At 41.4% G+C, this 25730-nt stretch overlaps 1 protein-coding gene across 2 annotated transcripts in view; it reads left to right on the top strand.

Annotated features, from left to right (window-relative positions):
- Chrna7 (cholinergic receptor nicotinic alpha 7 subunit) overlaps window positions 1-19113 on the top strand; it is a 122113-nt gene extending 103000 nt beyond the window's left edge. For both annotated transcript variants that reach the window (XM_021167658.2, XM_029479068.1), the window contains 6 exons: window positions 5293-5372; window positions 8100-8267; window positions 9607-9801; window positions 10775-10861; window positions 11915-12024; window positions 16056-19113. In XM_021167658.2, coding sequence (XP_021023317.1) covers window positions 5293-5372; window positions 8100-8267; window positions 9607-9801; window positions 10775-10861; window positions 11915-12024; window positions 16056-16574 — 1159 coding nt within the window. In that variant the 3' untranslated portion in view covers window positions 16575-19113. The remainder of the gene's footprint in view (window positions 1-5292; window positions 5373-8099; window positions 8268-9606; window positions 9802-10774; window positions 10862-11914; window positions 12025-16055) is intronic.
- Window positions 19114-25730: the final 6617 nt, after the last annotated feature.

Raw genomic sequence — 25730 nt, 5'->3', positions numbered from 1 at the left:
GCAAAATCTTGCTAGTGTATGCAATGGTGTCAGTGTTTGGAAGCTGATTATGGGATGGATCCCTGGATATGGCAGTCTTTAGATGGTCCATCCTTTCATCACAGCTCCAAACTTTATCTCTGTAACTCTTTCCATGGGTGTTTTGTTCCCAATTCTAAGAAGGGGCACAGTGTCCACACTTTGAGAGTGCTATTTTTTAACTCAGAGTTTTACAACAGACTTTTTCTTTTCAGACATCTTTTATCTAGCTTTAGTGTTCGGAACAAGTAAAGTGGTATTAGCACAAATCTCCTTCACAACTTTACCTTTGTATTATTTATTGATGAAATCAATTTGCCTTTAAGACAGAACTGTGAAACTGCTACCTTGAACACAGTGGTCTGTTTGGACAGCGGCTACAGTATTATAGTCCCGTCCATATCAGCACTCTGTTTGGATGTACAACATTCAGAAGTCATGGAGTCACCCAGGTTTGCAGTTGCTACTGGCAACAGTGTTTTATCTTGTATGTAACCCATTTCTTTTGTGGTCTTGAGAACTCGTCAATTAAATTGATCTAAATACTTGAAGAAAAAGCTTTTAGTAACTGCTTCTTTTCATAATTGAATTTTAGATCTAACAGATACCCATGTGGTATTTATTACAAATATAAAAATCAGTCAGAAGAAAACCCCAAACTTAAAATATACAAAACCTCTGAGCTTTAATACACATCTGATACCTTGTGTGGATATTGTGGATCATCAACCGTGGTAGAAACAGAGGTTCACTATGGGAAACTAGGCACAAATGTGAACTTTTTAAAAGGGCAATGGCAAGCTGAAGGTTTATGAGGCGAATCATGTGTAAGAGATTCAAATGTGTGTGCATTTGGGGGAAGAGAAGATCCTATTCCTTTTTTTTTTTTTTCATCCAGAAAGGCTGACAATGAGCCACATGAATACACTGGCTGTCTTTGAAGAGCTAAACTTGAGATCCAGTCAGTCATTGGAACGTGGGTTGGTTTTTATATTCATTTTCATACACAACAAAAAGGAAATAAACATTGTCTGAGATTCTGATGTGCTTCTGGGGGGGTCTCAGAGAAAAAGCTGGAAAGTCATAATCCCTTCCCTAGTCAATGTGGACGCTGGACACCAGTCAGCTATTCCCTTCCAGTCACTAGATTGTGGTTCATTGACAATCATGTAACGATGTAGCTAAGCCTGTTTCTACCCTTTATCTCTCCTTGTGGAGTTTGGTGTAAGGAGGTGGATTTATCCCAGTCCATCTGTGACAAATGGCTTCCCCCCTTCCCTTTAAGCTTCATCATATTTTTGTTTCCTGTTTAAGTCTCGTACATTTTCCCCTTTGAATTTATTTTTTCCTTGATGTAATATTTTTTTAAAAAAAGAATGAGAAACTATTTTAGTACACTGATCAGAGCAATGGCCATGGCAGTAACAAAAGAACTGCTTCTTAGGAGATTTTACCGATGTGCCTTTAATCAGATCCATAATGTTGGCTAGGTGTCATGCACAGCTGTAGTTACAGCACTTGGGAGACTGAGGCAGGAGGATTTAAAGTTCCTGGCTAGGCAAGACTACAGAGCAAAACACTGCCTGCATTCCAAAACTCATTTTCTTCTGTTTGATGCCCATCTCTTGCCAACCGAGAATGTACCTCTCCAGTATGGCTCCAGCTATTCTAGCTATCTGTATAGCATATCACAGTGACCCTGTTCTCCCTTCCCAGTTGAGTATAAAAGTTTCTTCCCTCCCTCTCTCCCTCCATCCATCCTTTTTTACCCTTGTGTTTTCTAAAGCTCCCCAAGGACAGATGCGTGGGACTCTGGCTTTCTGGCCTTCATATAAATACCTCTCTCTGCCTTCACACTTGAATGGTTTACTTCTGCTTAGACAATTCCTTTGTGTGGCTTCTTCTTTGGTGGTTCTCTCCCTCCCACTCTGGCTCTTGTCTTCCTGTCAATGACGTGGGCTCTGCTGGCCTTGTCCTTTGTGTGGCATTCATTTGTCATTTTTGGTCCACTTGTCTTCTGTGATGCTTACCAGCAGAACCTCCCACCATATGTTAAAATTACTTCATCAACCACAGCTTTAATTTCTGTTTGTTTCCCAGTTGTAATATATTCTTGAATTTGGAGAGGATATTACTTTTAAAAAAAAAAAGTCATTTTTTTTTTATCTCTTTCATTGGAAGTTTCCTCTTTTTAATTTCTTTTATTTTTAAATGTTTTAAATACTTACTGGTGATTGTGTGGCTCCCAGTGAAGATGGATCACTGGTGTCTTGTGACTCTGAGTTTTCCATTGAGGGACCTCAGGCATAAATTAGGCTGCCTGAGGTGCTGTCTGCATGGGCAGTCCCAGCTGGGGACCTTGGTTGTCAAATTGAGGGGGACTTTACTATGTGTAGCCAACACCTTGACTGGATGCCTGGGTTTTCCATTTATTTATTTGGCGACTGTCTCTCTCTCTCTCTCTCTCTCTCTCTCTCTCTCTCTCTCTCTCTCTCTCAGTGTGTGTGTGTGTGTGTGTGTGTGTGTGTGTGTGTGTGTGTGTGCAAGCTCACATAGGCCAGATAGGACACCCGGTACTTCCCTCTATCACTATCCACCTTACTGCTCTGTGACAGGTTCTCTCACTGAGCGGGAAGCTCACTTTTTTTCCTCTGCTGGCTGGCAAATCTTTAGGAATCCAGCCATCTCTGACTACCAGTGCTGTAGTTATAGGTGTGAACAGTCATGCCTGACTTTTTCTGACGGTGCTGGGGCTTCATGACCTCAGTGAACTATCTCCCCATTCCTGCTGATGTTTTTTTTTCAAGCAATTTATTTTTATTTACATAAAGGTTGGGGTTCTCAGGTCCCATAGAATTGACTTTAATCTGGTATAGGAACCAGAAAATGACTATTATTAAGAAAGATTTTAGCCAGGCGGTGGTGGCTCATGCCTTTAATCCCAGCACTTGGGAGGCAGAGGCAGGCAGATTTCTGAGTTCCAGGCCAATCTAGTCTACAAAGTGAGTTCCAGGACAGCCAGGGCTACACAGAGAAACCCTGTCTCAGGGGAAAAAAAAAGAGTTTTGTTTTGTTTTGTGTTTTTCTTTTTCAAGGAGCTCCAAAAGCAGGATGTAAAGCGCTCTGGGAGGGCCACAGGGCAAAGCTCAGGGTTGGATGTGAGGCAGAAGGCACAGAAGAGGGAGAAAGCTGACAGTGGTCTTTCCTTTGATTTACTTTGGGTTGATCAGTCCTAAAAGGCAAATGGGTTTACCATTGACTAAACATAAGTAGTATAGCAGGTTCTGGTGGTAAGGAACAGTTTCCACTTGGCAGCATTGGAGTGTGAGGGCCCTGGGTATGAGAGCCTGATAGAGTAGGTAGTAGGAGTGTGTCTTCAATTTGGTTAATTTGGATTTGAAAGGAACTTTTGTAGCTTGGTGTGCTGGTTAGCTTTGTCAACTTGATACAAACTAGAATCGTCTGAAGAAAAGGGAACACCAATTGAGAAATTGCCCCATCAGGCTGGCCTATGGACATACCTCTGTGACATTAGAGTAATGATTGATGGTTGATGGCCCAGCCCACTGTGGGCTATACTGCCTGTACTGGCTAGTTTTATGTCAATTTGACACAAGGTAGTCATCATAGAGGAAGAAGCCTCAATTGAGAAAATGCCCCCATAAAATCGGAGGGAAAAGGGCAGGCAGCCCATTGGCTGGGGCCATCCCTCGACTGGTGATTGTAGGTTCTATAGGAAAGCGGGCTGAGCAAGCCAACTGAATCACACTGGTGAGTGACACTCCTCTATGGGCTCTGCATCAGCTCCCTGCCTCCAGGTTTCTGCCCTGTGTGAGTTCCTGCCTTCACTGCCTTTGATGATGAGCTATTATATGGAACTTTGAGTGAAATAAACCCTTTCCTCCCCAACTTGTTTTCAGTCATGGTGTTTCATCACAGCAATAGTAACCCTAACTAAGGCACTACCCTTGGGCACATGGCTGTATAAGAAAGCAAGCTGAGAAAGGCATGGGGAGTAAGTAAACAGCGTTACTCTGTGGTCCCTGCTTCAATTCTGACTCCAGATTCCCCTGACTCCAGATTCCTGCCTGTAAGTTCCTGCTTTGGCTTTCATTGATGATAGACTGTAACCTACAAACCACATCAACCCTGTCCTCCCTAAGTTGCTGTTGGTCATGCTATTTATCATCACATTAGTAAGCAAAATAGAGCACTTGCTCACTCTCTCTAGGAACTGCCTGATCCCAAGAGGGAAACCTCTGCAGGGTCATTGAGGTCTCAGATCTCAAATCATAAGAATGTAGAAAACTTAAGAAAGGATTGGCACAAGCTGTTAGCTTTAAGAGTTGCTTAATCTTCCTGGTATGCATTTGTTTTTGTTATTCCAATCATAACTCCTGCCTGTAGGAAGTTTAAGTACAGGAAAGAAAGTTGTAAAACACTTAATTTTCCACCCACTTACCACCTTATCATCACTGTTGCCTGGAAGCTCTGGGGCCTTCTGGTACCCAGATCCAGCACCAATGGTTTTAGTCATTCAAAAAGCATTTTTTTTAAACACTAGTCATGTGTAAGCTCCATTCCAGAGACTGGAAGCTGTCACCAATTCTAGGGTAGATTTTAATGATGCAAATATCTTGAGTCATTTCTGCCCCTGAAAATAGCCTCTTACCCATATTCCTGCAAATAGCCCACCAATAAAACCTACTAGTTCTTTTAGTTGGACTTTGGTGGTATCCTTACTTTAGTATGTCCTGGGCCTCTTATCTAGGATGAGTAGATATTTGTTCATGTCTTCCCAGGGATAGTATTACACTATGTCAGGGAGTCCTGGATGAGGTAAGACAGAAGAAAGCTAGCTGAGAAAGAAAGCAAATAGGGATGTATGTATTTATCCTCTCTGCTCTTGACTGTGCACACAAGGCTTTACGTTCTTGCCTTGACTTTCCTAAAACCTAGAACTGTGAGCTACAAACTACCTTTATTCTCCGAGTTGCTTTTGTCAGGGTACTTTCATCACAGCAACAAAATGGAAAGACTCCAACATCACAATTCATATGAAATGGACAAGGTGATTGGCTCTTCCATGAGAAGACCTTACAAGTAGGCCATATTTGCTCTCCCAGCAGGTGTGAGATTGCCCAGTGACAAGCAGGGACCCTTCAAAAAGCTGCTACTCTTCTGAGTGTTAAGCCCAGCAACTCTAAGGACACTGAGAAACCCACTGCCTGGAGGTGCTGACTCATGAATCCTTTGTCCTTTTCCTATTTCTAGTGCAGATGAACGCTTTGATGCCACATTCCACACCAACGTCTTGGTGAATGCATCTGGGCATTGCCAGTATCTCCCTCCAGGTAAGATCTTGGACTTCTTCCACTGAGAAGATTTAAGCATCTATGTACATTGGTCCCAAGGACTGCCCTCCTGACGGGAGGACTGGCTCCATGCTGTCTTCCCACTCTCCCCTCCCTTCCCATCAGAATTCTCACATGTCTCTTCAGCTCACTCTGGGTGTCATCTCTGTAAGATGTTGATATCACATTTCAGAGTGTCTTTGCCAAAGCCTGTCATATGTTTTCACTAATGTTAATTCACACTTTAGTCTCCTTTGCTGAGTAATTTCAGTCTTTTCTTTGTGCCCATAAACATGATAGACAGGCCTTTCTCCTTCATCTCTTCCCAGTTAGCATAGTAACTTGGCAGGTCTTCCAGCACTGGGAAGATGGTGGACATTCTGGGTTCACTTTGGGTTCACGCACTCAAGCCTGCTCACAAGATGGATGCAAGACCCGGTGCTCTCAAGGGAGCACCCACTGGTGACTTGTCAACTGGTTTCTTTCCTCCTTCTTAACCTCCTGGTAGTAAAGAGCTCTATGGGGTTGATTTGTCACCCTACCTGTCATTAATGTGGGACTCAGGATCCCAGGCTTCTCATTGAGCAGTCCATAGCCTGAAAAACCGCTGCCCTCTGACACACATATGTTTTAGCATATAGGGATTAATTTTTCACCTTATCCTTTGATTTGTTAACAGATTTTTAAGAGTTATCTTCTTCATTGTAACTTCTCATAACAAATCTGTAACCCAGTGCCACACTGTTACCACTATAATCATAACACTCCAACACCCTCTCAACATATGCAACCCTTGAATATACAATGTCTCATAAGTACACAAGAATGTCTACCACACCCTTTACTAGCATTCAGTCCCTCCTTATCTCCAAGCACAGAGCAAAACTGGCTTTGCCTATTGTTTTCGATGCTCTTCCTGTTAGCAGATGATAAGAATTCTATAGACAGAATCTGTGTTTACTCACCTTATAATCCATCACTCCTCAACTGCAGGTGGCTTCATGTCAATAAATGAATGAATAAGTGATTGAATCTAGCAGAGACAGATCCCTCTTGCTGATGTTTATATTGATTAAAGAAGTGTTGCTTCTCGGGCTTTCTGTCTTAAATCATCTGCTTGCCTACTCCAGCCCTTCCTCTGCACTGCAAGCCCCTTGCAGACTGGGCTGTGTGGTGTCTTCCAGCACACTTTAAATTGATTAAACAGTGAGTTACCATTGTGGGCCACCATGTAAGTGCTGGGAATTAAGTCTGTGTTCTTAACCACTGAACCATCTCTTCAACCGTCTTCATATGTTTATTTTTAACAGGTAGATGGGGGGGGTGGAATTTACATATTACACATTTGAAGTGAGAGGATCACCATGATCGATCCAGTTTTAGAGTGTTCCCATCATCCCTTACCTGTTTGCAGCAGTTAACTGATCTTGCTGCAATCCTCAGATGACCTTTGAACCCTATCCATTTTCTTCTTGGGTCTGTTTTATAGAAATGGAATCAAATACAATTTAGAATAAGGAAAATTCAGCCCACTAATGGTAGGGGAATGCCAGTAGTGACTTTCAAGTTCATGTGAGTATCTGAAGTAATTCTGTAAGTTATGTGTATGTATGTATATGTGTATATATATATATATATATATATATATATATATATATATATATATATACAGCCTTATACATACTAGGTAGGTAGTATACTGCTGAGCTATATCCCTAACCGTTCTGCCTTTTTATTTTGAGACAGGACATCACTGAGTTGCCTGGGATGGCCTTGAACTTGTCATCCTCCTGACTCATCTCCCAAGTATCTAAGATTCTAAATCACATTTAAATGGATAGCTAATTATGTTATCTCAGCAATAGGCATGTAGTAGAGCTTACATGTATAAAACTCTTTAATTACCTCCTCCATTCAGTCTTTTAATTCACAGAAATGTGTTGCCCTTGCCCCACTAGCACTGGGGCATTTCAGTTGTATGTACCTTCTAGCACAGTCCCATCAACAGTGGGCAGGCAAGAGTACATGCCATAAAAATCTGTTTATTATGTGTCCTCACTAGGACCTTATGGGAAATCTACTTCTTCTGAGAATTCTAGCTCTTTCAGTAGAATCTTTCTTTGCATTCAAACTCTCTCTTTAATTTTGCACCTATTCATTCCAACTGTGGAAACAGAACAGGTTGCAATTATATGTATGTGTGTGTGTGGAGTTGTGTGTGTGTGTGTATATATGTGTGTATGTATATATATATATATATATATATATATATATATATATATATATTCAAATAACTAAATATTTTCTCAGTTTGCTACTTAAAATCAACAGCCTCTCCCTACCTCTTTCCCATTCTTTTTCTAAGTTCTTCATCATCTATATCAATGTCTCTGAGATTTATTATGTCCCTCCTTCCTCTCATATTGCTTAGTGTCTGAATTTGCCCATGGCAAATAAAGTTTATAATGCACAATTTCATAAGAAAAGCCTCATATAACAGAGGCTAGCACTGTGTTTTAATAAGAAAAGGCAATTAAACTTTGGCTGAGCTGCTCTAGAGATTTTTTGCAAAGGGAAAAATCAGAGGGTGTGGAGGTACCTCAGTTTGTCCTAAATAGGTATAGCAAGAGTTTGGGGTGGTGATGGGCTTTAGGAACTGCTGTGTATTTTGATCCTGTTTCAGTTGGCTCCATTTCAGTCCTCTGATCATTCCCCATGCTCACATAGGCATATTCAAGAGCTCCTGCTACATCGATGTACGCTGGTTCCCTTTTGATGTGCAGCAGTGCAAACTGAAGTTTGGGTCCTGGTCCTATGGAGGGTGGTCCTTGGACCTGCAGATGCAAGAGGCAGATATCAGCAGCTATATCCCCAATGGAGAATGGGATCTCATGGGTAAGGCCAGCAGAGACTAAGACATTGTATTCCCAAAGAAAGGTGCCTTCTGCCTGAGGGAGCTGAAGAACTCGGGGATTTTCCACTGTTCTTTTCATTTACTACACTTGGCAGTCTCTTCCATCATGTCCTGAGAGCTCCAGAACGGAAAAGTAGAAAACAATTAGCGAATGCAGCAAACAGCTACAGCGGGGCCTGTTAAAGTAGCACTGCTGGTGCAGGTTTTGTGCGCTCGTGGGATCCATTCTCGTCCTATGGTATGGTTGGACTGCACATTGCAGTGATGGTGTTAATGAAGAAGACCACAAGTGGGACTCAGTCAAAAGTACAAACAGCAGTGTTTGGGCACAGGACAACATTTCACATTGGAAAACACAGGTTCAACTAGACACCCAGTCAGTGCTCTGCTGAGAGGGGGGTGGGCTTTAGACTTTAAAGCAAAGATCACGTGCATATGGCAATTTAGCACGGGGTGGGAGGATGCAAAGGGTGAGTCAAGTATTTTGAAAATGGTGTAGATGGGGGTGGTTGTAAATTTCCCAAATCCATTGGCCTGTGTAGGCCAGGGAGTTAACTGGCCACTCTAGCATTTTCAGTCTTCTAAACTACTGTGAGAATCTGAGAAATTGTTCCTTGTAGCAAACACACTTCCTGATATGATGCCTGCATGACAATTTACCCCCTGTTGGCAAATCTCTTAAGTCTTAGAAAAATAGTTTGACTTTTTTTCTCTCTCTCTGTAGCCATTTTTACATTTATTTTTATCAATAGGAACCTATACTTTGCTTTTTCAAAATCCAAACCAACATTATTATGAGTCCCTTACCATCAGGCATACATCCAGAAAAATCATTGCGCTTTTTTACTGTGTGAACACGATAGAATTCACTTACAGTACACGAAGTAAGCTAGCTACAGAATCAGTAAGTGATAGTGTTAAACTAGCAAGGCTGGTGCAGATTTTGTGTGCTCATGGGATCCATTCTAGTCTGATAGTATGGTTGGGATATCACCATTGTGCATTTCTTCCATCTTTGACATAAAGACTATTATGTGGCTACTGCTTATAATTGCATTTGTAATGCTATAAAATTGTCATTATGTCTAAGTACTTCCAGTACATCAAAGGAATGTCTATCAGTTCCCTTGAATATCACAGATAACTTTAAATAGCTATAGCATACCAGTAAGGGTTTGTCCAAACACCCATTACCCATTTTTTAGGGCTGTGCTCCTGTGTACTATATACTTGGGGAAAAAAAACAAAACCAAAACCAAAAGATAATTGTGTCTTCTGATGACCTGATGGCCTCCTTCCTTTCTCTGGAACTCCTTGCAGGAATCCCTGGCAAAAGGAATGAGAAGTTCTATGAATGCTGCAAAGAGCCATACCCAGATGTCACCTACACAGTAACCATGCGCCGTAGGACACTCTACTATGGCCTCAACCTGCTCATCCCTTGTGTGCTCATTTCAGCCCTGGCTTTGCTGGTATTCTTGCTGCCTGCAGACTCTGGAGAGAAAATCTCTCTTGGTAAGTATCCATGTGTCCCGTCCCGTCCCGTCCCGTCCCCCCACCCCACCCCCTGGCCTCTGAGGCTAGCTCTACAGGACACTATGGGCCATGCAGGAGTTCCTTGTGACCTATGATTCATGGACGTGTGTGCCAGAATCAACCTCACAACATCATAAACTCCTGGTTTCCTTTCTTAAGGAGACAGAATGTCTTCCTGAGAATCTGGCAGGATCCAGGGAATTCCTGGTCTTGTGAAGAAGACAGGATTCAGTGAGAGACTAGATCACTTCTACCCTGATGGGCTGTCTGTCTCCCCCACTGCCACGCACCTTGTCCCTCATTGGCAGCTAGCCAGCCTCCAGTATGGATGGTAGACACATTAACTTAATATCAGCTTGCATCTGTAAATTACTGTACACATTACAATAAGAATGCAATTTGTTATAATTCCCTGTGAAGATATGAAAAGTGGGATTTTGAAAGGTAAAATGAGCTTCTTATATCACAAAATTACTAAATAAATACATATTTAATGTGTTGAAGAAAGCTTTCACAAGTCTTCTATCTTCTTAGCATAAGGCTTAGAATGTTAAATATCTTACCCAAGGTCACACAGCTAATTAAGCTGCAGAGTCAAGACCTGAATGAAACCAAGTCTTCTGGCTGCATGGTTTCCTGGTCCTGCTGTGCTAAACTGCTTCTTAGTATTAATGCAGTGAAGACCTTGAGAACTAGTCATGCTGCTTGATTCTCTCAAAGTTGTGATCTCTGAATTTGTCTCCTTTTGAGGTTCTTTTGGTTCTGGGAGGTGACAGGAGCTGTACCCAGAAAACTGCATATGTCTGTATGGAGAGAAACCATGGGACTTATGGCATGGCACTGGTGACCTGACTAGTGCTTTGAAACTACCTTTCTTTGTGATCTTCCCTGAGATGGAATTTCACCCTAGCTTTCGGTTCTGCCTAAGGAACTCCTCACGTTTTTGTTTCAGGAATAACTGTCTTACTTTCTCTGACTGTCTTCATGCTGCTTGTGGCTGAGATCATGCCAGCAACATCTGATTCCGTGCCCTTGATAGGTAAGGCAAGGGCTCAAGTGTGCCTAGGATTTCCCAGCAGGTACACAGAGGAGGAACATATCCTTCCAGCCTCTAGAGGTTCATTCTACCCCTCTGGTCTCTGCTGTGGACAAGACTTGCTGTAACTATTACAAAACACTGTGGCCCATACCTAGGCCAAAGCAGGAGAGACAGGAAAGAGATGTCCAAATTTATGGCTTACCTTTAATCTGAAAAAACAAAAATGGCTATGAGCAATGGTGTGTAACTGTAGTCTTTGTATTTGTGACATTGAGGCAGGGGGATTAGAGGATTCAGAAGTTCAAGACTAGCCAGAACCATGATCCATCTTAACAAATGAGAGAGGGTTATTGGTGGTGTTAGTAATAGTAGTAGTAGTAGTAGTAGTATGTGTGTGTGTGTGTGTGTGTGTGTGTGTGTGTGTGTGTGTTTGTGTTGTTGTTGTTGGTGGTGGTGGTGGTTGTGGTGGTGGTGTGTGTGTGTCGTAGTGGTAGAGATATGTATGTATGTGTGTGTGTGTGCTGAAATGCCCCTTAAGAATAGGACAAATCACATATTCTAATTGTTAGCTACTATTTTCTGAGATTACTTGGTATCAATTTAGTAATTAATTGTTTAGAGAGATGGGAGTAGAGCAAATATGTTCTTATCTAAGATAGGTGTTTCTGCTAAGGAATGAGGGACATCCCCATAGCTGTATAGTTTCCTAGATGGAAACGAAGGTGATCTTGTAAAGGATGCAGTGTCCAGGTTAGTGTTTGATTCTCATTGCTGCATCCAGCACTCAGTTCCTAGTCAGGCTGCCCTGGGGGGTGGGAGCTGCATGCTGTCAGAGACTTTTATGCTTCAATAGGAGAGTTGTCACTTCAGATTTGTGGTGGGGAGTGAAGTCTTTGAGGCCGAGACTGTCTGCTCCTTTTCCACTAGAAGTGTAGTTATTAGGCTACAGCCTATTTTTCAGTATGACGGCACAGTATGACCTGATAGGAAAATATCATCCCAGTAGGTGCTGCTCGGGCTCCAGGGTTCACACTGCTTCTGATCTCTCTACAGCACAGTACTTCGCCAGCACCATGATCATCGTGGGCCTCTCTGTGGTGGTGACAGTGATTGTGCTGCGATATCACCACCATGACCCTGATGGTGGCAAAATGCCTAAGTGGGTAGGTCTTGTGCCCCTGTGGAGTTACAGCTTTCCCTGAGGGGGTGGTTTAGTGCCCCTAAACAGACTCCGCCCCTCTGTATGTCTCTGAGGACAGTACATTAGCGATGGCAGTGTGAAACACAGCCATGCCAGATCAGGACTTCACACTGACTGCTTCTGTATCTTGCTAGCATTGCTCTTTAAGTGCTCTCCCACTGAGGAGTACTTTGTAGTAGTTGAAGGAACTAGGAGCATGGCTGTGAAGCAACATGGCTGGAGCTGCACAGCCGACTGAGGAATGAAAAGAAAGAACTAGAATGAGTGTTTCTCAGTATCCTGCAGAGCACCGGTTCCTGAACTCTTGGCAATAGAGAAGTCTGAAAGTGTCCCGCTCTTGGTGGGAATAGTGTAGCACTTACACAGAACCTACACACATCCTTCAGTGTAGTACAGAGCATCTCCAGATGTTTACACATATTCCTGATGTGTCAATGCCATTTCAGTCATTCTTAGGCTTATTGTTTAGGGAATGCTATAAGAAAATTATCTGTACATGTTCGAGTACACATTCAGGTTTTCTTTTTCCTAAGGTTTTTTTTTCAGTGTGTGCTTACTAGAATTAGTAAGGACAGAAACCAGTGCTGCAGAAGGCCAAGTTTCTACCCGATCCTGTGATATAACATGAATAGTTCCCAGTGGACAATAGACAGAGAACAAAAGGAAATGGATAAGATCTTAGCCCAGGGTATGTCATCACTTACCTATGCCTGCAAGCATCAGACAAGCACTATTAGCTTCTGATGCTCACCTGCCACACCATCTTCAGAACACAGTATCTGAAGCTGATACCCAGAGACATTGACTAAGGCCTAGTCTGAGCCCAGACATTTCCCACCTTGCCAGAATGTAACCCAAGGTAGAAGGAAACTGCCCTAACCCCCCACCATAGTGAGCCTTGTAGATATCTTCGTCTTTCTGCCTAAAGATAAGAAGAGCAGCCCTCTCCATCCCCTGTCTGAAGACCCATTCAATAGCACTCAAGTCCAAAAAGAAATCTAGGAATCAACCATGTGTCAAACACAGCATAAAGCAAAGGCTGTATTTAGATCCCCAGTAGAACAAAGGCTTCTAGCCTTTTGAATACAATCATTGTGCAATAGCTTACAGTGGCTTAACTTGGGAAAGGGAGCCTTTTATTTTCCAGTGGCCTTATAAAAGCACTAGTTCTCCTTTTATTCTACTTGTCTTATACACATAATAAAATCCCACATAAAGTTCATAGCACCAGCTGTAGCATGTGCTCAGCCTCAATGCTTCTGTCTCAAATGCCATTGCTGCAGTCCAGGAACCTTGTTTTTAGAAGTCATCAGTCCAATTACAGAGCTTAGGTACATTCACCTGTATTCCCCTCTTTCTTAGCAACATGATATCTAGGGCAAACTAAGCTAGGTGTGACTTATGTGTCTTTCTGCCTATCCGTCCATTTGAAGCACATTACACACTACCTGTTTCAAAAGCAAGAGTAAAATCAACACTAGACATAAGGAAGTCTGCCTCCCATTTTATTCCTATCCTTTGTAACCACAAATATTGATAACCATTTTAATGAATTCCCTATTTTTCCTTTAGTGTTTATACTAAAACTACAAAAACAAAAACCACTCATACTTCTTTAAGTATTTTGGCTGGTGTGAAGATAAAGGAACTGATACACAGAGACATAAAACCATTTTTTTTAAATAAAACTGGTACCACTTTATTCTCCTGGCGTCTTAATTAAGAACATTTGTCTATTACAAGCCTCTCAGAAATAAAAGGTCATTAAAACCAATTGGCTGCAAGTTAAAACGTAAGTGTATATGTCTCATTTTATAAAGCATGCGGCATTTTCCATTCATTCTATGTGTCTTTGAAATATAAACAGTCTCCAGGGGACTCTTATTATGATTTGTTGCTATTATGAAGAATATGCCGGGTGCAATGGCATTATGTGACATTTGCACAAGTAACAACAAAACTGTAGGCTAACAGAAGAGGTCATGGGCACGGTTTGATAAGTACTGACAGAATAATTCCATATTTGGAGATGTGCTGTCCTTGAAAGCTAATGATTTGGGCCATGGAATTCAAAACAGACTTAGTGACATAGATGATAGTAGTTGCAGATGCATCACAGATAGCACACAGACCCCCTTGTGACATGAGAGGTGCCCAAACCTTCTCAGCTCCTGTGTACACAACTGCCTCTGGGTTCAGATTCACATATAGTTTGACAGCCTGTTTTGAGATCTAGCACCGACCTTCTAGGGCCTTCTAAAGAAGATTAGGATATGAGATATGCGTTTTGAAGAGAACCCAGGGTTCCTTTGGTAGATGCTTGCAGCAGTTTTGACACCATAAGGAGCTGACCTTGATCCAATTCAGTATCTTCTTTGAGCTTTAGTTTATCTGTAAAATGGGGACTTTATTCTCATTTCATATCTCCTGAATGACTGAGCTAGATCCAGGCTCATGAGAAGGTAGCTATGTGCCTCTGCTTCTTCCTAATCTTGAAAAGTCTGTACAACCGTGATCTTTCCTCAGTTTAGTCTGCCACTAGAAGCTTAAGGCTGTGACAGGCTGCCCAGCTGTGAGGAACCTAAGCTAGACCTTTCTTGTGCCTCTCACTCCTTATCCATAGACCTGATATTTGCAATTATTGATAAGATGCTGTAAAAATGACTGCCAAAGAGTGAAGGACTACAGACACATGACCTTCACAACTTGTGCCTTCCCCTACAGACTAGAGAAATTTTCCTATGATCATGTCAAGATCTAGTTGATTTAAGACAAAGTCCACTGTTTACACACTGAGACTGTCTTCAAGGATCTTCTTTGTCCAGATCGGCTATCCAGATCGGCTATCTCAAAATACAAAACCTATAAACTCGAAGAGTAACTTTTCATTGTTTATGCATCAGACATTATCCGTTTATAAAACACCAAGGATCACATTGATCAACTAGGATTCCAATACCTATCTATAGCCCTCAGCCTTTTAAAATTAATTTATATAAGAATGAGGGTTTTGTTTGTTTTAGGCAACCCTTATTTATACCCACTCACTCATGCACTCAGGTGCACATCAGCAGGGGGCATTGTTGTCTGCGAGCCTTCATGGCCTGCACTATTCATAAGAAGTGTGCTAACGCCTGCTTCTGTCTTTCCAGCATACTGTCCCACACATGGTCTTACTCGCTCATCATCATAGCCTAATGAGTTGGATTAGAAACACCTAAACTTTCTTCCATATTAATGATCCATTTGTTTTGATCATAGGACTTTGAAGCCCAGTAGTCCATTTGCATGGGTTTAAACAAGCTATTTCATGTCTTTGCCTTAAACAACCTGGCCTATGGATTACAACATGTCATCTCAACTCCTGGGGACAGATAGGAGATTATCACCCTCATTTTCTGTTTCTCATTGACTCTCTTGGTAATTTTGGCGCAACCTTTAAAACCAACTTTGCAAAGATACACATTTACTCGCAAGAGATATGGTTATATGAAGTTAGAACCCTGAAGTTGTTCCAAGCTAGGAGTCTGACGTATTGCAGAGCCTCTCTTAGCTCATAGTGACCTTACAGGGGAGTCTACAGTCTGCATGGGAGCCAGGGAATTAGATCCCCAGGTTTCTAGAAGTTAAAAAAAAAAAAAAGGAAGGTATGGGAAAGAGATGGTGTTCTCTCTTACACATCTCAGACATCCTTACCTAACCAGGTGCCTTTTTCTCTCACCGAGGGTGCAGTATGTCTACCCTGAGGGAACTTCAGCTTGTTCCCCCAGTGATAAACCTACATAGGTCATATTCTCAGCTCACATTTCACATTTGACTCCATTCTTGCCAGGTTTCCTTGCTGATTTGCCCTATAAAATCACTGAGAAGACAGGGGATCCTGTTCTCCCTACAATCTGTAAAGCAGGTCTTCCACTGCAGGGGTCACACTGCTGTGGGGGATCAGCTGATAGACAACTCTGAGGTGCTCATGACATCTTCTTGTCGTTGCAGACCAGGATCATTCTTCTGAATTGGTGTGCATGGTTTCTGCGCATGAAGAGGCCGGGAGAGGACAAGGTACGGCCGGCTTGTCAGCACAAGCCTCGGCGCTGCAGCCTGGCCAGTGTGGAGCTGAGTGCAGGTGCTGGGCCCCCCACCAGCAATGGCAACCTGCTCTACATTGGCTTCCGAGGCCTGGAGGGCATGCACTGTGCCCCAACTCCAGACTCTGGGGTCGTGTGTGGTCGTTTGGCCTGCTCCCCAACACATGATGAGCACCTCATGCACGGTACGCACCCCTCTGATGGGGACCCCGACCTGGCCAAGATCCTGGAGGAGGTCCGCTACATCGCCAACCGCTTCCGCTGCCAGGATGAGAGTGAGGTGATCTGCAGTGAGTGGAAGTTTGCGGCCTGTGTGGTGGACCGCTTGTGCCTCATGGCCTTTTCGGTTTTTACCATCATCTGCACCATCGGCATCCTCATGTCAGCCCCAAACTTTGTGGAGGCTGTGTCCAAAGACTTTGCTTAATGTTATCATGTAGGAAATACACAGATAAGAAGAGAATCTGGAGGACGAGAATTGGGGTCCTAACTCAATATTGTAATAAATGGAAGAACTCCGAGGTATCCCTGTAGCTGTCGGTCTTGAGATTTATTTCCCTGGTTACTTTAACTAAAAAGATCCCAGCAGCTTCTGTTTACTTTTCTTACACCCATCACTGTCATATCATTGTACTCGGCAGGGGCACCATGTGGTCATTTGCCCACTCTGGATAGCCCTACAGGGTAGATCTTAATGGCTCTAGTAGCCCAGTAGAGAGGCCTGTCCAGTTGGTGTCACATGCCTGTATGCCCCTTGTCATGGGCTCACCTGAGAATAGGCTGTCTGCCTTTGCCATGCACAGACCCAGTCTGAAACCAATCCAGAGCACTTCTCACTGGATCCATTTCAACAGCTGCCTTGCAAAAGGAAGTCAAATTCAAATACAAACTACAAACCTCTCTGCTACTTACTTTCTCTGTGATTTAACTTACATCTGTCTATCTATCTATCTATCTATCTATCTATCTATCTATCTATCTTTGTCTTTACCAATGTCAACTTTATACCAGGGAGAAAGTTGGCCTTCTAAATGATGTTTTGCAGGCTAATTCCTGTAGATGTGTCCTAACAATTAAATTATCACACAGGTTGTGTCAGTTCAAAACTAGGACTCACCCTAGCCAAAAGGATTTTGAGGCTTTGGACCCTGTAGATGTTAGATGACCTCCAAGCTTCATGCTGCTTCCTTGTCCTGAGAAGTTAAATGAATTTGTTTGTACAAAACCTGAAAGGCAAATAGAGTTCTGAGTGTTAACTAAGGAGTAGCTGGAGCTTATCTGAACTTTGTGTGTGTGTGTGTGTGTGTGTGTGTGTGTGTGTGTGTGTGTTGAAAATAGAAGCGTGTTTGTTGCTCTGCATGTCAGACTCCACAAGTCTTAGAAGTTTGTGCATTAGTACTGCTGCGCACCAAGTGGAAATACCCTTTAGGGAAGCAGTTTAGTCCCCTCTGGGCTCCTGTGTGACAGGAGCTATGGAAAAATGATGTTGCTGATCACTCATCTAGATACAAAGCTGGTTGTCTCAGGATTTGGCTTCTGAGGATCTGCCTTCCTGTGGTTTCAGATACAAAGCTCACTTGGGGTCAGTGCATGGATTCACTGGAGATGGGGTAGGGGTTTGTATGTTTTTGTTTTTTTTCCTTCTTCTGAGCTAGGGTCCCTCTGGCTGTATAGCTCATACCAATCTGTTTGCACTTCGCATCTTTATTTGTTAATGAGCTGAGAGTATTTTTCCCCAAGAAAAGCTTTTCCTGTTTGATAGTGTTGTTGAACTTCTAGGGGATTTAAACTACACGACACTTCTGAAGCTCCCAGAAATTTTAAGCCTCTGACTCCAGAAATGAAATCATGAGAGAAGGTTAGATTTCTCAGAATAACAAAATCAAACCAAACAAAAATTCACATTTTCCCAGCCATTAATTTCACTATAGGAAGATGAAGGCTTGGTGGTACCCTGTGTGTATGTGGGCATGTGCATGTATGCACTCTGTGTGCGCGTGTGTGTGTGTGTGTGTGTGTGTGTGTGTGTGTGTGTGTGTTTGGCTGAAGAGAGGAGATAGTATAGAGTGACATGAATAAATCTGGAGACTGTTGATTTTAGCACCCACCATCTGGAGCAGGGTTATTCCCAGCATGCATCTGTTGCATACATTATCAACAAATGATATAAAATATTTTGCTGGTATTATGCTTTTTGATTAAAGTAACTAGAAACAAATAGATATGTTTTGATACCTAAAGACCAGGCTTTGTGTCTTACTGTTAAAAACTGAACCCTAGCCATTGCTTTGACTATCTGAGTAATTAGTGTCATTATAAAAGTAATGATAAAGAATAGCTGTGCTCATAGTTAGGTGTATATGGTTCAAAATAGTCTCTCCTTGCTTCCGTTTCCTCCTAGGGACAGTTTTAGAGGAAAAGAAAGGAAAGGTGGGAACAGAGAGAGGGAGGAGAACATGGAGAGATTTTGTTGTTGCTTTCCTAGAAGTCATGTTTGAAAGGTGCTAGGCGCCTAGTCTTTTGTCCTAGAGAGCTTTCCATAATGGTCTAAAGGTCTACCTCATTCTTCTTAATATTTGCTTAGAGTTCCCCTCCATTGGTGGTTTATAATCTATTGGATCAGCCTTTTAGTGATGAACACATAGCTGGCTGCAACATTTCCAAGTTTTATTTTTATACACAAGTCTATAGTTAGCATTTTGGTGCATAATTTGCCAAAGTTTCTGTGTATAAATTCCAGTTTAGAAATGGAACTATTGGATCTAAGACTATGTGAGACTTTAGATAAGTGCATTGAGATGGTCCTCCATGAACCGGTCAGTGGATGCCCCTATCCAAAGTTAAAGGATCAGATTCTCAGCTTTATGCTGTTAAATGTTTTCAAATTTAATTTTCTCTTCCCAGTCTGACAGGTAAAAATGATGAGGCAAAACCATTCTGATTTTAGTTCATTTAACCATGAGCAAGGATGAAGTTTTCATATATATATATATTTTGGTAATTTCAGTTTTGTAATATTTATATCTTTAATACAAATTTCAGTCTTTTTATTCTTTTAACTTATTTGTCATTTGTTTTTTATGGTGTTCATTGATTGCATGTTTATATTAGAAAGTTTAAAACTCTGTGTTGTTAGTTTATGTTTTCCTTTGTAGAACATGATTGCCTTCTAGGTTTGAAGAGGCCTTCCTGTGTTGAAATTACAAATAAATTAGTTATATTTTCTTTCAAAATCTTAACATTTCCACTTATCTGCCTTTATAACTTTTTATTCTTTAAAATTCATTATAGTAAATATAGATAAATATTTAGTTGTTTATCTCCAAAAGTGGTCACTGGTACAGACACATATAATAAAGCATTTCTGCAATGCAGTGAGACTCCACGCTGTTCAGATTGTCACTTCCGTGTAAACTATGTTTCTCAAAGTGCTTTTCTGTTCCATTGATTAATCTGTCTTAATGCTGTTAATTTTCCAAAGTTTTCTTGGTATTGTCAGTATTTTTAAATGGATACTGTTGTATGATCCCTCCCTCTTATTCTCTGTGTCATGGACTGGGGTCACAATGGATTCATACAGCAGGTCTTTCTGTTTGAGAGCACCACAATTTCAGCTTGTTCTCAAATCTAGTAATACAGCAGTCAGTAGGATGATCAGACCCTATACATTTCTTGCTGTTCATTTCTGGCTATCTTATCAGTTGGTTACCAAATATATAGGACAATGGTTGGGTTTTGTATGTTAATGTCAAATAATTAGTCACCATAATCGTGGTTGTTTTGTTTCTAAGATTTCCCTTTAACTCATTTTCCCCAATATCTTTATTTCCTTTTCTATCGAATTGCACTTGAGAACAGTAATTGGATTGTTTGCATATTTGTCTTGTTCTTAATGTGGATGGATGTTTTAGTGATGCACAACTTTACTTGTATGAAGACATGTATTTTCTTCATCATAATAAAAATTATACATGTATCCTCTCAACTATTACTGTTGTCTGGAAAAAGAGATGGTATCTTTCTGTCAAAGCCTTCCCAGTATCCATAGAAAGGACCAGAAACTTCCATTTTCCCCAGTATAAGGTTTTATTAACAGAATACTTAAGGGGAGATCATTATTCCTGAGGTGATGCCTACATTGCCTCATGATTTTGGCTGTCCATAGCATGTTTTGTGTACCGTTGTATTCAATCAGTTGGATGAAAAATATTTCAAAGTCACATCTTTACTGAGCATATGCAGCTTTTCTTCTTGTTGCTATTCCATTGTTAGTGCAATATAGCAAGCACATATCATTTGCACTATAAATAAACCACAGATGGTATAATATAAATGAGAGGGTATATGGGGGTTATTTCCAAATACCACACCACTTTATGGGAGGACTTGAACATTCTCATACTTTTGTATGCATGGGAGTTCCTGTCCTAAGAACACTAAAGGATGATTCTAATTGATTTTAGTTAATTTTTGCTTAAGTTGGCAAGAGCTGTCTAAGAAAGAGCTGGATTTCTCCCATCAAACATATTAGAACTTTTGGTGTCCATTTTAATGTGTGTGGATGTGTGTGTGTGTGTGTGTGTGTGTGTGTGTGTGTGTGTGTTTCCTAGACAGGATCTATTTCAGTATCCCAGGCTGGTCTGGAACTCAAAATTCTCCTGTTTCAGTTTTCTGTGCTGGACTCTAGGAATGCACCACCATAGCTGGTTTTAGTTGCATATTTTATTTTAAAATTAATCACATCATTGTTTGACTAGAGTTCCACAGTTTTCAACAAAAACTTTAGGATTTCTGACTTGGTTTGTATTTGTGGAGATTTTTTTTCACTTTTAATTGTGTGTATTTTTCTTTCCTCTATGCTTAATGATTTGAACACACAAACACAGATATTTGGGCACAGATATCACTATATAAGCCTACCTGCTCCTGGATCCTATCTGCCCCTGGACTGACCTAACACTTGGTAGTTACAGCAGAAGACAGGTGTCTTCATTTGCTTTCTATGTTATGATAAACACCATGATGAAAAGCAACATAGGGAGGAAACAGTTTATTTGTTTTGCACTCCTACACTGAGTCCCATCAGTGAGGGATATGGGTACAGAAACTCAAGGGAGCTCTGGAGCAGACTCTATGGAGGAATGCTGCTTAATGGCTTCCATCATGTCTTGCTCAGCCTGTTTCCTCCAAAAGGCTTCTCTGTCTAATATATGATAGCTCTGGCTTTTCTGCAACAGCCAGGTCTTTGTAGACCAGGCTGTCTTCAAACACACTGATATCTGCCTGCCCTCTGTCTCTCAAGTACTGGGATTAAAGGAATGCACTCTTGGCTCTCTCAGAGTCTGAACCACCAACTAAAGAACATACATGTGTGGGACCTAGGCCTCCCTACACATTTGTAGCAGATATGCAGCTTGGTCTTCATGTGGGTTCCAACAACTGGAGTGGGGGCTAGCCCAAAGCTGTTACCTGTACGTGGGATGTGTTCTTCTTGCCAGCTGCCTTGTCTGGCCTTAGAGGGAAAGGAAGAGCCTCACAGAGACTTGAAGTTGGAGGAGCAGGGAGATAGCCAGGAGCGCCCCCCACCCTGAGAGGAGAAAGAGGGGGGATGGAAGAAGAACTTTGTTGGGGGTGACTGGCAGGAGGACAGTGAATAAATTAAAAAATTATTTATTAAAAAAAAAGACTTTCCCGGGGTGGGGCACCACCTGCAGTAGATTTGGCTATTCCACATCAGTCATTTATCAAGATAATGCCCCATATAATTATCTAGAAGCCAATATGATGATGGAAGAACTCTTCTAGTTGAGTTCTCTCCTCCCAGATGACAGTAGATTGGGTCAAGTTGACAAGAACAACAACATAACAACCATCAGCACAACAGGGCAGTGCAAGCCACACAGTGGCTGGAGTTGCAGTTTTCCCCATCCCTACTCAAGGGTCTAAGATATGAATTCTTGCTGAATGCTGGAAACTGCTGAGGCAAACCAGTCAGACAGCAGGGATATGCCGGATGTTCATTCCACCATGAGAGCAGCTAAAAGAAAGACCCTCAGACACTTTCACCATAGCACTCTCCCTCAGACACTTTCACCATAGCACCCTTGGGGTACAAGTCTCAAGATGTAATCCTTTCTTGAGAATCTTACACTCCCTTGTTCTTTCATATATGAATGCTTCCCAGTTCTCTCCAAACTGACCTTGCCATTGTAGACCCCATCTTTTTGGCCTTCTGATATAATTCTTGCCTCATGGGTTGGAAAAGGAGCCCCAAAGTCCTGGCTTCTTGAGGTGTTATCTGCAATTTAGTCTCTATATGTCTCTGCTAATCCCCACATTGTCAGACTAGTCTACTTTGGGAGTAACAAGAATAAGAAACAATCCACCGTTCAGCCTAAGTCATCACCACTTCTTGTCTGTGTCTTTGTCATTTAAGATCAGATGTCTTTCTTAAATTTAGTTTGGTGTGTGTGTTCATGTGTATGACCAAGTTTTTGAAGTTTGAGGCTGATATTGGGTATCTTCCTCAATCACTCTCAACTTTATTTCTTGAGATATCATCCATCAAAGAAGCTGAGGTTTACCAGTTCACCCACACCACCCTACCAAGAAGCCCGCACAGATGTGTGTCCACCTGCCAGCTCTGGAATTTCAGATACATGCAACTCTGGAGATTAAGTTTAGGTCCCCATGCTTGTGTGATGTGCTTTTAACTGACCAAGCCATCATCCCAATCCTCCTGGATTTAGTTTTTTGCTGCTTACACATTTGTAGCTAATTTGTCTGCTGTTCTTGTTTTTAGCACTTTAATTCTTTTCTTTAAAAAACATTTAGATGTGTTTATGTTGTGGTATAATACTATGTAAGTTTAAGATAACCATCCTAACCACTTCTATGTGCACAGTTTAGTGGTATCGCTCACTCGGGTCATGTGCAGCCATCATGGCTCTCTAGTCTCCTCATTGTTCATCTTCCAAGGCTGGAACTTCCCACTCTCCATACTAGGTTCCACCTCACCTGCCTCATTTCCTGAAAACCACAGTCTGCCTTCCATCTACATAAGTTTAGCTTCTTCATGAACCTCAGGTGAATGTAATCATGTAGTCTGTCTTCTGGGTACCTGCAGCTTTTATATGCATGTTTTCTTTGGGACTCACTCATGTCACAGCTTCTTTGGGACTTTGTGGTGGGCTTCTAAGTGGTTCACCAGATGCCTTTGACAATTTTCCTTATATGTTTGATTGTTTGTTTTTAATTATTTTGAGACAGGGCTTTGCTACAAGTCCATGCTGGCCTCAAACTCATGATCCTCCACCCCAACACACACACAGACCTCATCTTCCTGTGTGCTGGTGTTATAGTGTTATACCACCATTCCTGGCTCTCTATATTCTTGTTTATCATATGAAGACCTGAACTTCACTGTTACCAAGTTTTAGCAGCCAGCTGTATATATTTTGATATATAGTACTTTTATTTTTGTTCTATTTAAAATCTATACTTTAAAATCACATGAGATTTAAAACCAAGTCCATGACTGCCATTTCTTAGTGGATGCCTGACAGGTCCTTTCCTGCTGTGTGGAAGCAGCCAACTGATTCTCCTGAGCATTCTCATGAAGTTTCTCAGGGCTTCCCACAACTACTGACTTTCCAGCATCTGCTGACTGTCCTATAAATTTAGCTTAGTCCTGACACTCACTACCCAAAGTAGGACAGACTGCACAGGGCTAAGACTCACAGGTGTATCCTTCCCTTGAGAAGAAAAGGTGGTGACTCCAACCTACCCACAACTGTCAGATCTGAGTCCAAAATGTAGGTTTCTATAAGCCCTTTTAAAGGTCTGAACTTAGGAGTGTACTTTAATTGCCTTTAGTGTTATTAAAAGGTGTCCCCAAGGAGAGCAATTTGGATTTGATGTACAAGTAAGGTGTGGGTTGCTGGGATACACTGATGGGGCCTCCCCATGCAGCTCAGAGCACCATCCCCCATCACATCTCTGTGCTCAGCAACCCAGAACTCTGAGAGTCTGCCATTCAGGAAAGTTTATGGGGGTTTTGCTACCTAGGCAAGACCCCACTTCCAGTTCCACTTATTCCCAGGCAGATGGGCTAAGAGAGTCTGCAGGGTTTGATCATGGCTTGGTTATTCTGGCAACTTGTTGCTACCCAGGAGTCCACCTAGAGCCATTTTACTAGAACAAAACCCATTCACTCCTCTCTCCTAGAACATCAAAGGATTAGAGTCTCTGTGCCAGTGGCTTGGCTAAGGACCAAGTTAGAACAAATGCCGCTCATCACTCATCTCTCAGGAAATGACAAATCCAAGGCCTTCAGTAACCATAATGAGGAAGTGGGGCCATTTTATTGTATTCTTTACTATTGCATATCGATTTTATTTTATTTTTATTATTCTAACACACTTAGTTTTAGGTTTATCTTGAGTATATAGTTACCTTTTGATACAAATTATATATATATATATATATATCTTTTTAATCTCTGAAATCATTACTTTTTGGCTCCTATTTTGGAGTTTCTCTATTTTTTTTTTTGTCTTTTTGGAATATGCGTTGTCCTTTTGGTAAAAAAAAAATGTAATGTTTGTTTTTTGTGTTACAGAGGTTGCCTTGATAATTTTACATAGACTTGAATCTATCCATAATGTATTATGATTGTAGTCTCTGTTACTTTTTATGTTTCATCTTAAACCCTAGATTATTATTAGCAGGTTCACTGTTTTTCATCCTTTTCTATAGTTACTTGCATGCTTTCCCATTATATATTTCAATATTTCTCAATTCACAGCAGAGTCTCATAGCTGTCCTTTAGGGCAAATTGAGAGATGTTGAGGAGAATGTGGAAATTAATTCATTTTGTATGTAATCTCGTTTCACCAATTGTGATAATGTAATTATCTTTGTTGCTTTTACAATTTCACAAGTTATATTTACCTTCTGAAAATTCATTTCTTTTCATCACATAAACTATGTAAATATATGCAAAATGTATTTATATCTTTTTTCTCATTTTGGGTCCTGTGTATAATTATGTCTTATTCGTGTCTATCGCCTTGGGAATCTGAAACTTTCCCTCTATGCTTCTAAGTTGTTTTCTTGGCAACTCCATTCCACTCAGTTTCAGTTTCTCATACGTTCAATCATCAAGTCTATTCTGAAATTATGGTAGCTATGGCTCTCCATTTATTTCCAGAGGTCTACAATTCCCTTTCATTGAATTCCTGCCTTTATCTTTTCTCTGTCCTAATCAGTTTCTCATAAGATTCTCATGCCCTGTGTTGGAAAATATCCTTCTGCTTGCTCAGCCATATTTGCAATGGGAGATTTATCTTTCCCCACTTCCTGCCTCATTCTTTATCCTCAGGTCTCCAGATGTACCCTAGCATGGCTACCTTACCAAGTTTTATCTTGCTTTTGTTTGAACTGGACAGCTCTGCAGAGTCCTTCTATTTCTTCTGAAAGAGCTTTCTTCTTGAGCCCTCTAATCATCCTTGCACTTAGGCTCTAATTGGCTCATGTGTGCCCTCTTATTTTTGCCCCTTTGTGAGGTTTTGAGAGGAAGATC

Source organism: Mus caroli, chromosome 7 (assembly GCF_900094665.2).
Source record: "Mus caroli chromosome 7, CAROLI_EIJ_v1.1, whole genome shotgun sequence".
Taxonomy (NCBI): Eukaryota; Metazoa; Chordata; class Mammalia; order Rodentia; family Muridae; genus Mus; species Mus caroli.
The sequence above is the reverse complement of the archived record's forward strand: the minus strand, read 5'-3'. Positions and strand labels throughout refer to the sequence as shown.